The 16,575-nt window shown below is 38.6% G+C and overlaps 1 protein-coding gene across 7 annotated transcripts in view; it reads right to left on the bottom strand.

The window, feature by feature from the left end:
- Positions 1-4,268: 4,268 nt before the first annotated feature.
- The window catches only part of LUC7L2 (LUC7 like 2, pre-mRNA splicing factor), a 29,362-nt gene continuing 17,055 nt past the window's right edge, over positions 4,269-16,575 (bottom strand). For 4 of the 7 annotated variants that reach the window (XM_053978538.1, XM_053978535.1, XM_053978533.1 and 1 more), the window contains 8 exons: positions 14,621-14,719; positions 13,652-13,762; positions 12,840-12,983; positions 11,627-11,803; positions 9,527-9,618; positions 8,629-8,658; positions 7,516-7,710; positions 4,269-5,196 (listed from right to left, as the gene is read on the bottom strand). In XM_053978538.1, coding sequence (XP_053834513.1) covers positions 5,004-5,196; positions 7,516-7,710; positions 8,629-8,658; positions 9,527-9,618; positions 11,627-11,803; positions 12,840-12,983; positions 13,652-13,762; positions 14,621-14,716 — 1,038 coding nt within the window. In that variant the 5' untranslated portion in view covers positions 14,717-14,719 and the 3' untranslated portion in view covers positions 4,269-5,003. Of the gene's footprint in view, positions 5,197-7,511; positions 7,711-8,628; positions 8,659-9,526; positions 9,619-11,626; positions 11,804-12,839; positions 12,984-13,651; positions 13,763-14,620; positions 14,720-16,575 lie in introns of those variants that run through there. The other 3 variants (XM_053978536.1, XM_053978534.1, XM_053978539.1) reach the window with 2 other exon arrangements.

The following is a 16,575-nucleotide window of genomic DNA, read 5'->3' as shown; positions in this document are numbered from 1 at the left end:
ATATACCCACAGAGGGGAAAGCAGGGAGAGCCAGGGCTAGAAGGCTAGAAGCAAACATTTCTTCCTCTTTCCTTGCATTTCTAGCTGCTGATACAACTCCTGCCCAGCAGTCTGCTGCTTCCCAGTTTTGCAAACTGCAGGGAAAGACAGATGTCAGGTCTTACTGAAAAGAATAAATAATTACATAAGTAGTAACAGTGCAAGAATTTATTAAGCAAGTGGAAAAAAGCGTCAAAGCAAAAAAACAAAGAGCAAGAACCATCATGCAGGACTGGATGAAGAGTGCATTAACATTTTTATAAGCCCCTACATCAGAAGAATGTATTTCTACTGCCTTGGAATAAAGGAAAATGATACTGAGGAAGGTGACATGTGAAATATGGGACAGAAAACAGTAAACTGGAGGGGTTATTAGGTGCTGCACACCTCTACACAACACTCTGCACACTGCAATTGCCTCTGAAGCATGGCTCAGTCTGCATTTATACTTAGTTTAATGCTGACTGCAACCCCCATCTTCCGTGTCCCTACAGCTAAACTCATCTGCTTGGATGTAGCCAAGCCTATGCCCTTGGCTGCCTGTACTGGCCCCAGGGGTCTGAAATCTTGCTACCATTCCCTCTTCAGCTACGCAGATAATCCCAGCTTCAAGGCTATCTAACATTTGCTCAATCATCACTTTGCATTGGCTTAGAGAGCTGGTTTACCAATTTTCTCCCATTGCCCTTGGGGATAGGTGGTGCAAGACAGGCTGGAGAGAGAGGGGCTTCAGGGCAGGGCTATCATTGAAGTAACAGGATGGTAACTCCCAGATTCAACAGCTGATTCAACAAGGGGACAGAGGAACAGCCTCCTGTGGCAGCTCCACTGGCAAGTTTCATGTTGTATAATGAGATAGAGTGGCACTAGGCCAAGCACCTCTGCTTGCAAATGTCACCATTTTACTGTGTGGTTCCTCCTGTTGCAGTGGGAAAAGCAACACAGAGGCTGCGGTGGCACTGGGCCAGACTGCCCAGGGAGCAGCTGAGCTGCCATCCATGGGGGTACTTAGAAGGCATGAAGATGTGGTTTAGTGGTGGGCTGGGCAGTGCTGGGTTAATGGGTGGATTCAATGTTCTTGATGGGCTTTTTCAAGGTAACCAATTCTGCAATTCCATGTTCAGGAGAGAATCTCATTCCTGGTAATGTGCCATTCTCCAGCTCCGTATCATCTTAACCTTTTTGTTTTACACTCCCCTGACTAATCCAGACTGATTATGAGATACAGGAATGATGCTTGCAGGTTCACTGCAGTTCAAACACTTTAAATCAGTTAAGTAATTTACTTTTTCTGCTCATTTTGTACATCTTCAGTTTGATAAAAACTGCTACGGAGCTACAACTGCATCAGCAAAATTTCCAAGATCTCAAAAGCTGATGCTCAGCTACAGCACCCCGAGGTTCCCTCAAGCGCTTCATTTCATAATCTATTTAACCATGAAGACTAAGGTCAGTCCATACCACTGTGGATATTCTCAGCTCAGTCAGAGAGAAAGAGAAAGGTTTTCTAACCAGGCAAGAGCCTGGGAAACAGTTGGGAAAGAATGTAAATAATTCTCTAATCTATCTTGTTATTCACATTGTTTATAGATATGTTCTGCTACTGTGTGTCATTCACTGCACACCAATGGTGTGACATGTTTTTACCCTAAGACCAATGGAATTAGTCTTCCCGATGTCCTCTATATATAGAGTGGTACATTTGAAATAAAGGGAGAGCTCATTTTCTTTGCCTTCTGATCTGGAGTTCTCTGTTCCCGTCCTGCTCGACAGCGACAATACCACTATTCAGCTGTGCAGCAGGAAATTTACAGGTGATGAATACCTCAGTTTTGCACTCCTGGAAATTAAGGTCATAGGGTTCTGAATGAGTGGAAGATCTGTATTTAGGCACAACTCTCCTCTTCTGATAGATGCTCCAAATCTTTTGCATCCTAAGTGTGTTTCATCAGTCATCCTAATTTTTTCTTCCCAACTGCACTTCAGTCCTGTATTTCCACAAGTAATTCAGATTATTTTATGAGAGAATCAGAGATACCTTCTTGTTTAACATTTAGTGTAGTACTTCCTCTACATAAGGAAAGCCACAAACCCAATCCCCCTTTTGTAATTAAATTGAAAAGCCATTTCTAAAATGGATGGCATATCATCCAGAATTTGCTAGTGTGGAGTCTAGGCACTGTTTTGTCACAGTATGTAAATTTTACCCACCCTCCCTTCCTCCCCCTTTATACAATACAAAATTTCTAGTTGCTGGCTGCAGAGGGAGACAGGTCCTCAGTATTTCTGGAATATCATTCCAGAAAGGAATTCCAAAGGAATCACTGGCACTTGTGCTATGTAAGATATATCTAGAAATGACCGGTCACCTTTTGTCACACCACTAGAAGTCCATTAACAACTATGTGATGATAGATGTTTTCAAGCACTTACACTCTGGCTGTAGCAGATGGACAAACACTGGTAACTTCCATTCATCAACCACCTGGACCATCCAGAAATGAAATCAAGAAACTGTCCCAGGAAGGAAACTCATGATCAGAATTCAAATGGATAAATAAATTAAAAAGGGTTAAGTAGTCATCATCACTTTGGCAGCTTAAAATTATGTGAATTCAAAGTGGAATGTGCAATGCTGGATCCAAGTCCTTGCAGAGGTCTGCAAAAAGGTCCTGTTACAGCTTTCACTGCCAGCCAATACACTGCTAAATTATCTTCAGAGTTAGAATTATCACCCATGTGCTCTGACCATACAGAAGATGCTACAGAAACGACACCGAGTACAAATGCACAGAGTGAATGGTATTACACAACAATGTTATTAGCAGGCCTTCATAGGCACTTGCACTAGAGAGACAGAGGCTGCAGAACCTGCTGGAAATGCCAACAAATCATTGCAAACACTACTCTTAAGCATCACTATTATGTAACTCAGTAGTGTGATCACAAGGAGGAAAATTTACCAATATCTAAATTCTTCTGTGTGGGAGTAGGGCATATCTGAGTAGTTTAAATACCCGAAAGCACTTTCAATCCAACAGAATGGACAGCAATCCCTTTGGATCAAGGGCACCCTCAGCAAGTTGGTGCAGTCAATGCACTGGAGGAAAGGAATACCATCCACAGGGACCTCAACAGGCTTGAGGGGTGGGTCTCTGTGAAGCTCAAGAGGTTCAACGAGGCCAAGTGCAATGTGATACACCTGGGTCAGGGCAATCCCAAGCACAGATCCAGGCTGAAGGATGAACAGATGGAGAGCAGCCCTGCTGAGGACTTGGGGGCGAATGAGGGGGTGGACATGACCCAGCAATGTGCACTCGCAGCCCAGAAAGCCAAACGTGCCCTGGACTACACCCAAAGCAGTGTGGACAACAGGGTGAGAGAAGGGATTCTGCCCTCTGCTTTGCTCTGGTGGGACCCCCAACGACCCCACCTGCAATGCTGCATCCAGCTCTGGGATCCTCAACACAGGAGGGACATGGACCTGTTGGAGTGGGCCCACAGGAGGCCACAAAGATCATCAGAGGGATTAAGAACTTCTCCTATGAGGGAAGGCTGACAGTTCAGGTTGTTCAGCCTGAAGAAAAGGCTCTGGAGAGATCTTACAGCATGTTCTAGTACTTAAAGGGAGCCTACAAACGGAGAAGGACTTTTTACAAGGGCATGTAGTGTCAGGACAAGGGGGAATGGCTTTAAATTGAAAGAGGGTAGATTTAGACTGGATATTAGGAATCAATTCTTTGCAGTGAGGGTGGTAAGGGGTTGCCCCCAGAAACTGTGGATGCCCCACCCTTGAAACTGTTCAAAGCCAGGCTGAATGGGGCTCTGAGCAACCTGGACTAGAGAAAGGTGTCCCTGACCACAGTAAGGGGGCTGGAACTGGATGATCTTTAAGGTCCCTTCCAACCCAAACTGTTTGATGATTCTGACTCCACATGTTTCTGCTTTTGAAGATTTTAGAATAATCAGATTGTAAGCAGAATGACTGCTTCTCCTAGCACACGTCTGTATGTTAAAAACTCTAATAATCAGATATTTTTTAAAATACTGAACTGCTAGTTAACCACCTTAACAGACCAGTATATCCTTGTTAAGTTATTGGACAATATGGTTTCTTTTTAATTTTTTTTATTTCTTTTGTTCTTAATTTTTGTTTGTTGTTGCTGGTTTGTTTTGTTTGTTTTAATACAATTAAAGATGTACTCCACAAGAAAAAGCAGAAAGAGTCCTTCTGGAAAAAAACAAATATATTGAACACATACCAATCAAATGGTACAGATATGGGACTGGCTTTGATTTCAAAATTTAAGTAGAAATAAAAAAGATGTAATGCAACAGCTGTTCAACTTCCAAGTCTAAATAGGCACTGTAAAAAGACATTTCCGCTTTCTCCAGCACACGTTCCTGTCTAAATGCTCCCACTGTAATCAACTCCTAGGATCCCAAACAAAAATAAAACCCAACACTGGGAACATAATCTTAAGAGTAAAAGTTAATATCCATCCATCCACCCACCCTCTTACAAAAAAAACAAACAAACAAAAAAATCCCCCCAAATACAACCTTTCAATGCTGCTGTTTTGACTGGAGCAGAATTGGAGAATTTATAAAGGTTCAAAAGCACCCAAGGCAAGTAGTACAATGTAATTTGTTCATTAACTTGTATTGGAAAGGAGATTAAAAACATTGAGATCTGCATCTTGGTACATAAAACTGTTGTCCTGAATAAAGAGAAATCTTTCAGGAAAGTTTTACAACTTGGTGGAAGTCCAGGACCCAGCTTTAGGCACCATTAATTCATGGGGTTTAATTCTGATTTTGTTATAACCACTTTTATATACTGTACATCTACCCTAATTGTATCAGTGTTGGAACTGCTCACTGGTGTCCCTTTGAACAACTGTAAACTAAACCAAAGTATGCAACTCCATAGGAAGCTAGAGATCAGGTGAATATACAGCCAGTTATATTTCCCCTGCTTCGCGCTCCTCTGAGCTCCTTGGCTCTTCCGATCGGCCGTTAGCACTTTCGTACGAACGTTTCTTGTCTTTGAAATCCCGCGGCGACCTCTCCCTCGAGCTTCTGTCTTTGTCACGGGATGTTCTATCACGATCTCTTGAACGCTCTTTGTCTCTGGAAGATCTTTCTTTAGAGGATCTGGAAAGTGCAGTGCATTTAAGAATTCAAGTTCAACATGAATTGGTATCTATCAAACAGCACTTAGATTTTATATTTTCCTTCTTTTTCCAACCCAGCTTTAGATTTATATAAACAGAAGTGTATGAGAAGACACCAAATCATTCTATCCTTTTCCCTTTCCTACTTCAAAAGACAAGTACTTTGCGGTAGGATTTCATCTATATTTATTACAGAGGCCAGATTAGGTGCAAAGTGCTTCAGTACATCTCTTACTTTCAGCCTACACCTCCAAGTTGACATTAACTGGAATTGAGCAGAAATTTCTCATCTGTAGTCTCTAGTTTAAGATCAGCCTCTAGCCTTTCTCAGCCTATAAATTACAAACTTAAAAAACAAATTTAAAAACAGGAGTTTGCTTAAAAGTAATGGGAAATTAACTTTCATAATTCTGGAAGGGAGGCTCTATATGACAAATACAAACCAAATCTGGAATCTGTTCTACAACCATACTTTGTTATAAGAATCAACCCTTGTGTGACTTTGAAAGGTTGGGGTACTACTCTTTTTAGATATTTTACTCTGATAAATAGGCATTTTCAAAACCTTTATGATGGAGGCAGAAAAGACCTATTTTGTTAAACAAACTAGGTAGTTTTAAACTAAATTAGCTACCTGTATGGAAGAAAAATGGATTAGACACCTTCCTCTATATTCCCTTACAGATGCACTTAGGTTTCTTTTTGAAAAACATTCCATCTGTATTTTACCATGTACTGCAATCGCAAAATGTTCTAATACAGATTTTTACAAAAAAATTTAACAGCTCACCCATCATTTCCTAGTTGAAAAATTTGGTACTCTGGATCATGAGACTGTACTCTCTCCACTTACAGAAAGTTACTGTCACTTAACCTCCCAAACTTCAAAACTAAGGTCTGCAAAATGCTCCTCTACTAATTTCCTTTTGCAAGCTTACAAAGAAGTGACCTCTCACATTAGTTGCTCATCTGAAAAGATTACTTTCCTTACAATGTAGTGTTTTGCAAGACTTAGTACTTGAAAGAACACTGGGATCCACAGGCATTACCCTATTCCACAAACTACATGTCACAGAAGAAGAGAACCTACACGCCAAATAAGAGCTTCATCCTGGAGCTAGTACAACTGTTCATCAAATACCTTGTGCCCAAGTCCCCTGCAGAAGTAACTATGATTTAACTCCTGGAATAATTTGAACTATAAGCCCTGCATGTGTGGCCACTTCAAAACCTGACCTTTTATCTTCTTGTAGGTCAACAGTCTCAGGGTTTTAAGACTGGGCACCCTTTTAGTGTACTGCTCTCGAAGTATGCCACAGTGGGTAACCTATACAAGATAGGAATCCTGTTTATGAGCAGACCTCCCTACCAAATGCCTCATTGTGCACTCCCAACTCTTTTAAGTTATGCTCTCCTCATTCATGTAAACAAGCCAGCCAATGCTCAGGAGCAGACAGAAACTGAACTATTCAAAAGCAACAGCCCCAGACTGCCCCCTGCAGTAATCTTCCCATGAGAGATCCTTGCAAAGCACAATCTTCAGATGCAGTGCAAGAAGTTTACTTTCAGGCATACCTAAACTTACTTTTATCTGGTGCAGTTCACAACAGATGGGCTCTGGTGTTGAGAACAAGAGCCCAAGGGAAAACCTGAATGCATTGACAGTAAGATGACTGCTGATATCCCTGGGTTCAAATGAAAATCAGCTGTTTCACTTTCTATGCTGCATGAAACTAGTATCAACTTGACACTAATACTCCATAGCACTCATCCAAAACAGAAATAATATATAACCCTGTTGTTGTTATACAAAAAAATAGAGAATAAAGCAGTCTGGTGTGCCAAATCCTAAATATGCTGAAGTTGTAACTGAAATCTGAGACAGACTCAAAATGTGTTGAAATTATTAAGTGGGAAGCACAAACTTAATTTAGTGTGAAAATTCTCACTGTGTGTTGGGAAAAGCCATTTATTAATACGGGTATTCTCAGTTCAGTCAGAGAGAAAAAGAGACATTTCTACCAGGCTGGGCCTGGGAGAGAGTTGGAAAGGAATTTAAATAATTCTTTATCTCTCTTGCTGTTCACATTGTTTATAGATATGTTCTGCCACCGTGCGTCATTCAGAGCACACCAATGGTGTGAGATGCTTTTACTTTAAGACCAATTAATTTAGTCTGCACGATGCTCTCTATAAAAGAGCCATGTATTTGAAATAGAGTTTTCTTCTCGCCTTCTGATCTTGGAGTTCTTCTGTTCCCGTCCTGCCTCAACAGCGACTTTTCTAGGGCAACATTCACCTCTTTTTGGAGCTGCGTTCTCGGCTCCTCTCCCTGGAGCTGTGCCTGCTTCTATGATGGCTGCGGCTCCGGCTGCGGCTGGTGGAGCGGGACCTGTGGCGGTGGCGCTTCTCACGGGATTTGGATCGAGTTCTTCTCTTCCGTTCCCGCGAGGCTGAGCGAGAGCGGTGCCTGCGGCGGTCTCGGGACCTAGACCTAGGAACAGAGAGGGCTTACAGCACACACTGCTCTCACCCAGCCACTCTCACCAGAGTACTGTGAACATGATGTGTAAGCACATCTGTACAGAGAACGGCCTGCAGTGTTCAGAGCCATTGCAGTGTCTGATTCACAGGCAAACAGACAGGGGAAAGCAACATTAGAAAGCCTACAAACTCCTTTTTGACTAATGCATAAAATTTTATAGTTAATTCATGACTGTATGGATACAGCATAGCCAATTCAGGATCCTGAAAGCAAAGAAAACAGGAAAAAAAAATCTACTTCTTTCTATTATAAACTAGTGTCTTTATCAGGCAAAGAAGAACTTCATGATGCAGTGACAGGGATCATCTGCCAGAATCTATGTGTTATGATGTTCTTTAAAAACAGGACTATATTGTTCCCCATAGCTACAACAAGAAAACTAATCTGGAAGGTTCTAAACACTATACAAATTTGGTATTTTCTTTTTTTTTTCCCCCCCAAATCACTTTGCAATCATACCTCACTGGTGACCTTCAACTGTGTAGATTTGAAAGTACACGCATACTATTCATGGGTGATCTGATGAGTTAGCCTAGTGCTTAGGGATTCTGAAAACATGGGCTATCACCAAAAGGTATTAGCCACAAGCTTTTGTAAAAAAGAAAAAAAAAAACAATTCTCTGTGCTTTAAGTGTTACTTGGGACATGAAGCTGCATTGTAATAGCCACAAAATAGATGCAGATGTATAAACTCAGTAGCATGGTGATAAATAGTGTACAAACACACAGAGAGATGACTATGTAACAGAAAGCTTTTGTTTGTAAAGATGGACATTTTAAACTAACAGTGCCAGACAGTCTTAAAATGTTCCAGCTTGTGAAAGGCTAACTTCACCGCTGGTATTCCTTGTCTGCAGATTTATATACCTTTTGGCATGCTTGCTGTGGGATCTGGACCTGAAATAAATGGAAAATAGTAATTTTTCTTAAGAGAATCTCACTATCAAATAAAGTGCAATTTAGTAATAATAAACCAGACTAGTTGGCCTGTTATTGTATTTCTTGCTTTAGCAGCAAGTATTTAAAGGCCTTTTATTTGATGTCAACATCTTTGTAACATGTTTATCAGGAAACACATCCCTGTTTTGTGTTGCTGGGTTTTTTAAAATTTATTTTTGAGACTACTCTACTAGAAGCCCAGAAGATTATCTAACCAGCTTTGTAACTTACATCCCTCCCACAGAAAAAAGCTTACAGGGGAAGTCAGTATTCCCTGATTTCCTGACAGGCAAATAGTACCAAACTGCAACAGATTTCGGGAATTCACACTGTTAACTTCTGAAACTTAACATGTCAAGAGAACTGCAGTTCAGGTTCCATTCCACTCTAGCCCCACCAGGCCTGGAAGCTACTATTCCATAGAAGAACAGGGAACTGGTTTCCTTAATCATACATTCAACTACTTCCAATAAGGAAAATTTCTAACATCTCTGAAGAAAATTGCTAAGAGATGTAAGGAGCTCATATGTGTGTAAGCTCACATCTGTCAGGTCTCAAAACAAGGTACATGCCTGAAAATTATCTCAAAGGCCCTTTGTTCGAGTATGTAGAGACAAAACCATCAGTAGTTTTTAAAAAGGCTTTTTATGAGAACAATTCCATGTTTTAAGATTAAGAATGAAATTCCATCTCAATTCTTTTAAGTTTCCAAGGAATGCAAACTATTGTAATTCTGCATATTTAGATATATGTACGAACTGTATCAGAGTTTTCTTATTAAACATAAATAGGTCATAATGCGCATGCAATTAAAACAGATCCCTACCTCCTTAGTTTCTCCCTTTCTTCTCTTTCTCTCTCCTCTCTACGTTTCAGACGTTCCTGATTTCGTTTCTCCTGTTTATCAGCCACAATTCTCTGAAAGCAAAAGAATATATTAAGTTATATTAAAAAATTTCTCACATGAAGGTGCCATAAAAATAATCTAGACAGTTAACATTCAGTTCTTTCCCTCAGGCATATCCCCTTTCCCTTGTGTATATTATTCCCACTCTCTTCCTCAGTATATATACATATATTTTATTTTTTTTCTTGAAGAAACAGAAGTTATTGCAGAAGAGCTGCACGTGGGTGTTACACGAAGACCTGAAATATGCAGAGTTAAATATTAAGTTTTTAATAAAGGGGAATTCAGAACAGTAAGTAATGCCTTTAATGTGAGAGTTTCCATGCCAATCCTATCATATTTTGGACACTGGGGAAAGGCAGAAAGGAATCAGAACTGGGAGAGTTAATTGTTTCTTAAAGGACTTGGTTGGGCCAACACCTAAGTTTTGAGGCTACTTGTTTCTGTATTATGACTGTGGGACAAAGTTAGAGCAGATGCTTCAGCTGATAGCCCCCAGGGTGAACTCACTACTACTGGGGACAAGGCACGCTCAGTAGAGGGCCCTCAGGTGTGGAACTCACAACTGGAGATCTGGCCAAACCCAAGTCTTGCCACCTTCTGGACATGATGCAAGAAATTCAACTCTTTGTAAAGACCTTCTTCTGAGAGGTGGAATTGCCCCAGCAGCATCTTGATTAGATCTCTGAGGAGAGCTCTGAGGAAGGAGGGGATAGTTATTGTTTTCTTTCTTTATTAGCAAAGCACTTTGAAAGATTAATTTATTGATGCTTTGGGAATGTGAAATAGTTATCCATGCATATTTTGTTCCAAATGATATAAATAATTAGTTATTTCAACCCTTTTTGTCAAATTATATCTATATTTCCTTGTACAACATCAACACTACAAGCAAGGTTTCTTGTTCAAGTGACTCTTTGCATAATTTCATGGAGGGATGAGAGGAAGTACACATGACCTGTTCTAGGCATCTAAGATTTAAGTTACACTAGCTATAGTGAGGAGCCTAAATTGGCAACATCAACAGGAAGAGTTGGCTCTCCGAAGGGTAAGTCACAGTATCCATGCAAGACAGCTGGAATATTGCAGAACATAAACCAAGTCAATTTATTCAAATTCAGTAGCAGCAATTTCTGCTCTTAGGAATTCAACCAATTTAGCTACTGTCTTTAGTGATTTCTACACTTAAAATGCTTAATTGAGCTGTGAACTCCGTAATTTGTACATTAAGGTCATAAATGGCATCAGTGTTCAAATCCATCCTCTTGAAAACTAGAAGTCCAGAATATCATTCCAGTAAGTCTTTCTTCTGGCATATGATTTCTGGTCAAGATAGTTTATAATATTCCAACTGGATTGAAAATGTTCAAGTTATAGAGAACATGCAACCTCCCCATAAGAATTATTTCTGACTTCAGGATATACATATATTGGTGTTCCTACTTTGGATAGCTACAGCCTTGAGTTGTTGGATTCTATTCAAAATAATTTCCTAATCTTTGTCCAGGTAAAATAAACAAATTGAGTTTTAGTCATTCATCATACAGCAGGCTGTTTGAGTTCTAAGCATTTCTTTACATTTTATGGAAAACTTTTCCAAGTGTTATCATCCTCCTTACTACATGCTCTTGTCAAGAGTCTCCTTATTACTTCTAGTCAATCATCTGGCTAAAAGCAAAGTTCATTTGGGTATCTCCTATGACTGCTAAGTATGTTTCAACATTGCTGTTGTTCATTCAAAATACAGTTCTCCATTTTAAAAGGAGATTCAAGTTCTTAGGTCCCAGGATGCATTACTTTGAATGTGTGTTTTAATCTACCTCAGTGCAAAATAGGTGATATTAAAAATCTATCCAGGTAATTGATGCTGAATTAGAATGTTTAGTGTTTTTAGGCTCATGAGATCCAAAAGTTTAAAGTGATATAAAAAATTCACATACACAGAAAGAAATATTCCATTAAGGTTGCCTGGCAAATAATTAAGTAGGAGCACACACAAAAAATGGAAGAATGATTTACCCTGAGTTCCTCAAGCTTCTCTCTTATTTCAATAAACCCCAAATGTAGTTTTCCTCCAAAGTGATCAGCAAGTCGTCGGTCATTGTCATGAAGACCAAGATAAGCCGAGCACACTTCACAAACCCGTAGCTTCTGCTGCTGAAAGCTAGAGGCAGGCATAGAATTCCTGTATACTTCCTAGAAAAGAAAAACATTTGCTGTTACTTCAAAATGCACATAAATACAAGGATGACACTTTACTGAAGATACACTAGAAATAACCAAATTCAAACACCCTTTAGTTAATTCACACTATTCATACTTCCAACTGTATCACAAAGATACAGGGCATGTTTACTTATTCTGAAAACTGAACATATTTAAAAGCAGGACATTGGGAACTGTTTCTGCAAATTTAAAAAAAAAAAAAAGTTGGGTAATTCCTACCTTAAGATTATATTACATAGAAGGATGATGTACTTTTTAATGTACAACAATGAATACACATTAACACTACAATTACTATGTTGACATATTATGAAAATATGACACCAGTTTTAATTCTGAACCCCATTTAAAACAGTATTAGTTTCCTGAGAAATCTATCTGCTTTTTAGACACTAATTAAACACATCATCTGAGCAAAATTTACCTGAAGACATTCAGATGATAGACCAGTAAGACTGCCAGCAATCCTACTGCTAACAACTGCAGATACTGATTTCTAGAAATTTCAGTATCTTTGTGTAATACAATATGGAAAAGCTCTTGGTGAGTTCTGTCACCTTAACATTACAAGGATAACTTTGACTTTCCTGGTACACAAGACATGAACTCTCTTTTAGTGAAGACAATGGATCACTTCACTGAAGCTTTTCCAGCACGAGATTACAACAGGATTGCCACAGTAAAAGCCATTAGACCAAACCAGCTAAGTCAGTGCAACCATCACAGCCACAAAGGTAGTGCCCTCAGATACAACTGACCAACACAGCCAAACTAAGATAAATGCATAATTTGTGGTAGGAAGTACAATTTTAAATGGTAGAGGAGTGTACTGAAGGGTAGAAACTTTTAACTGTACAGGATGCCACAAAGCAATTTCTTTAGTTTTATGCGTAGCAATTAGCTAAGGAATTGACAGAGATAAGACATTTTGCACTACACAGAGGCCAAGCAATTTAATAATTGACCCTACCCTTTCCATCCCCCAATTCTTATACAATCAACTTACTTCTGCTTCTCTCTTCTTTACCCGAGCCTTCTCCACTTCATCCATTACTTTTTGAGATTCTTCCACATTCCCATCAGCTCCGAGTTGTTCTACTTTGGCCAACAGTTTCCCAATTTCTTCATTCAATTCATGAACTCTTTCAGCCTTGAAATACATGTAAAGGCTTAACACAGGAAATACTCTTAATTATGGAGAACAATCTGAACTACTACTGAGTTATGATGTGCAAAATTAGGAGGACAGAATTAAAAGCAACACACAGAGAGAACTTCTCCAGTTAGAAGTGAAACAGAAAATGCCTCTCTGCAAAAAACACAGAAAAAGGCTAAGTTACCACGTCTATGTAAAATTCCAGAAAAGGATTTTGTTCAGAAAACTTCAAATAATTCACACTGTTACCTATATCAGTCTTGAAAAATTAGTATTTGTACAACCATTCCTCCTAGCATTTGCATTTATATGCAGAAACATTACAGTTTTTTTTTATTCAAAAAAGATCTAGAGAAAAGGACATAGATTTTGTTTACTTTATAGACAAAGTTTGGATCAAAAAGTGTTAAGAATTACTAAAATTTCTATAGCATGGATTCAGAGTCAAGTTTCCCGAGGTCAAAAATATCAGAGCGGTCTCTTCCCTCTGTTCTCTTCTGTGCCTTAAAGGCAGTTTTAGGAAGGATAGAAAAAATGTATTACTTTCCCTCCCCCCTCTTGAGTAGGAATTCTCAGAGTTGATATATTTTCAAAACTTGAAACTGGCTCCTTAGAAAAACTGGCTTCCAAAAAGACAGCAGTAACTCGTCTGCCATGCTTACTTTAGCTGCAACTTCAGCGCTGATCTCTTCTTGGGTTTCTGCTAGTCTTTTCTTAGCCACTTCTGTTCGCCGGTCGCAGTCTGCAATAAATGACTGCAGGTGGTCCATTGCCTAAAACATCAGTAAGAACAAGGATCAATGCTGTCAAGAATATAAATATTTCATAAGCTGTAAGGCTTCTTCAGTTTATTAAGGCTTCACTTCCACTAAGTTTTTATTAGTGATTAATGAAACAATAATCTACCAGCTCATGCTGACTAATCACACATATTCATACAAATGGTTTTAAAAATTATAGTCTACACATTGTCGTAGTTTCTAAGTATTTGCAGAAATTTGGAAGTGAATCTGTCTTAAGACAGAAGAAGAAGTAGTAGTGAGTATTTCTAGTGGCATTAAAATTGTTGGAAGGCTATTCAGGATCACTTCATCCAGCCATGACATGCAATACTGAAACTTTTTTCACTAGGGTTTAAGTAGGTATATTAACCATCCCTCCAAATAACAATTAAAAAACCCAAGCCCTTTTGTCCTAGCAAAGACTAACTTCCTAGTTGGGAGTTCAAAACAAACTATAGTGTATGGAGACACAATATATGATTTGTTATCTAAATACCAAGTTACTTTCTTTCTTAAGTGAAGAATTTAAAACTCTCTTCAAAGCATGCATACACAGCTTTAACAATTACTTGCTATTTGAAAACACTAAGAGAGAACTCAGGTTTATCATACTCTGAGAGGCTGTTAACAGTTCTATCTACAGATGACTACCAACACAAATTAGCATATAATCATGAAGAGGCAAGTATCTTTCATGTGACTGTGCCAGGAGTTTCTCTGCCTCTTCATAAAATTGCTTTTCAAAAGTCTTCCTTCAGTCTGTAACAGAACTTAACATCTGTTGCTCAATTTATCCACCTAAGCACACAAACTAATGCTTTCTCTCCACCACTAAGACAAAATACATACATCAAGCTCAAAGAAGAAATCTTGATCTTTGGATGCTATTTCATAGTCTGCCCTTAATGCCAGGTCATGCACTTTCAGGCATTCTCCAAGGTCCATTCTCTGAAAAGACAAAGGCAATGTGGTTTAACTTTTCAGAAGCGTTACAAGGCATAAGGTTAGCATGACTTTCTTTAACTGTCAAATATTCTGAAGTAAGTCATCTCCTCTGTGGTAATGAGAGTTTAACAAAGCTGTAAGATTACACCAGGTCTTTGATAGACATGCATGAATCAAGAAATAGTAACAGCAGAGAGAATGAACAGCTTATCTTATCATGATGGCTGTTTGCATTACAAAGTATCATTGATGTCCTGCAAAAATGCTGTTTTACCAGAAGTTCAAAAAAGTCACTGAAGTGGAACATCATGTATTGAACTTCAACAGTTTAGTAGAGCAAAGTTCCATGAAAATAACTGGCAATTAAATGGTCAAATTCTTGACCTGAACATGTCTGCACATTCCATGATAATGTGTTTCCATTATATTCATCACCTGAAAGAGCTACAACCACAGCACCATTGTAAGTACTGCTTAAGAAACATTCTTAAAGCATTTCAAGTAACACAACCAAAAATCAAATCCCTTCAAAATATTTTGCAAATGAGGGAAGATGAGCTGAATGTTGGACTATGTTCAAGAACCAGGGAAGAAAAAGTACAGATATTTCACTTGTAATCTAAAACTGGGCAGGAAGGGAAGGATGGATGTAAAAAGTAAGTAGGCTGCATCACTTATCTTGCATACAATGCCACTGAGGAGAGTGCCCAGAATCTTACTGGGTAACAACTACTGTTTTTAAATTGAATTTTGCATAGGAGACAGCATAAAAAATTCTAATTCAGTCTGCTCACAGCAGGTCTGACGACCAAGACAAAGCAACATGCACTTGACAAAAAACAAACTGAAAAACTCCATGCACAACCAACCACCAAAAAGCCCCAAACCAAAACTACCACCACCAACCAATTTGTAATGGAAACAAAACTGAATGAACCCAAAGCAGCCTCTCTGCAACAGCACAGGCTGATGTAGAATCATTGGAAGTGACTGCTATTTACAGCACTTAAAAACAGCAGTTTTAGTTAAGTCTGCTCTTAAGGCACTGCTCACTTAATATTAAGAAGAATTATTCCTTTCTTAATATTGAAAGCACATGACAAAAATTGAACTCTGATGGAAAAAGTTGTTACTGTTGTAACTACTGTTGCAGTTAAATAACAATTTTAAATCCAAACATAAAATAATTAATAACTTGCATTGAGAGTTTTGTAAATAGACGATCAATATTAACTCAGAACATGCTGGAAGCCAAATGAGTGAGGGTTTTGTTGAGTTTTTGTTTGCTTGTTTTTTTAAAAAATACTTGGATTTAAGTAAACAATCAAAGCCTCATAAGTATAGTAAAATAAATCCCAATTATTTTAGTCTTCTCAAATTTTTTACTTAGACTTCCAATGAAACCATTAAAGTAATTTTTATGGAAGCTGTTGGTTTATTTCATACAGAAGTTTCAGATAGAGAAAAAAACCCACATCAGTAAAATAAAGAATTCTGAACTTGAAAAGTTTTTTTATAAACTGCAGTTATTTAAATACCCTTCAGCCACCATAAATCTGTTTTCCGGAAAACATTTGATTGCAATAGGGAACATCTGACTGAACATCTGATAAAGGAAAAGATTAGCTTTTCCTTTTCCAACTATACAGGACCTCAGCAATTTTGTTAACTGATGCAAATCCAGAAAGACCTTGAAGCTCAGCAATATATTATAGAGGTCTCTTTCCAAGTCATGCTGACATTATTTAAACTGAAGCATTTTTTCAGGAAAGTACTTCAATACTAGGAGAGCAATGTGAAAGAACTTTAAAAAAGTTATCTGAAAATCAGACACTTGAAAATTATCCTAAAATTGTGAA

Source organism: Vidua macroura, chromosome 5 (genome assembly GCF_024509145.1).
Source record: "Vidua macroura isolate BioBank_ID:100142 chromosome 5, ASM2450914v1, whole genome shotgun sequence".
In the NCBI taxonomy this organism is placed as follows: Eukaryota; Metazoa; Chordata; class Aves; order Passeriformes; family Viduidae; genus Vidua; species Vidua macroura.
Note: the sequence above shows the minus strand (reverse complement) of the source record. Positions and strands in the feature narration are given on the sequence as shown.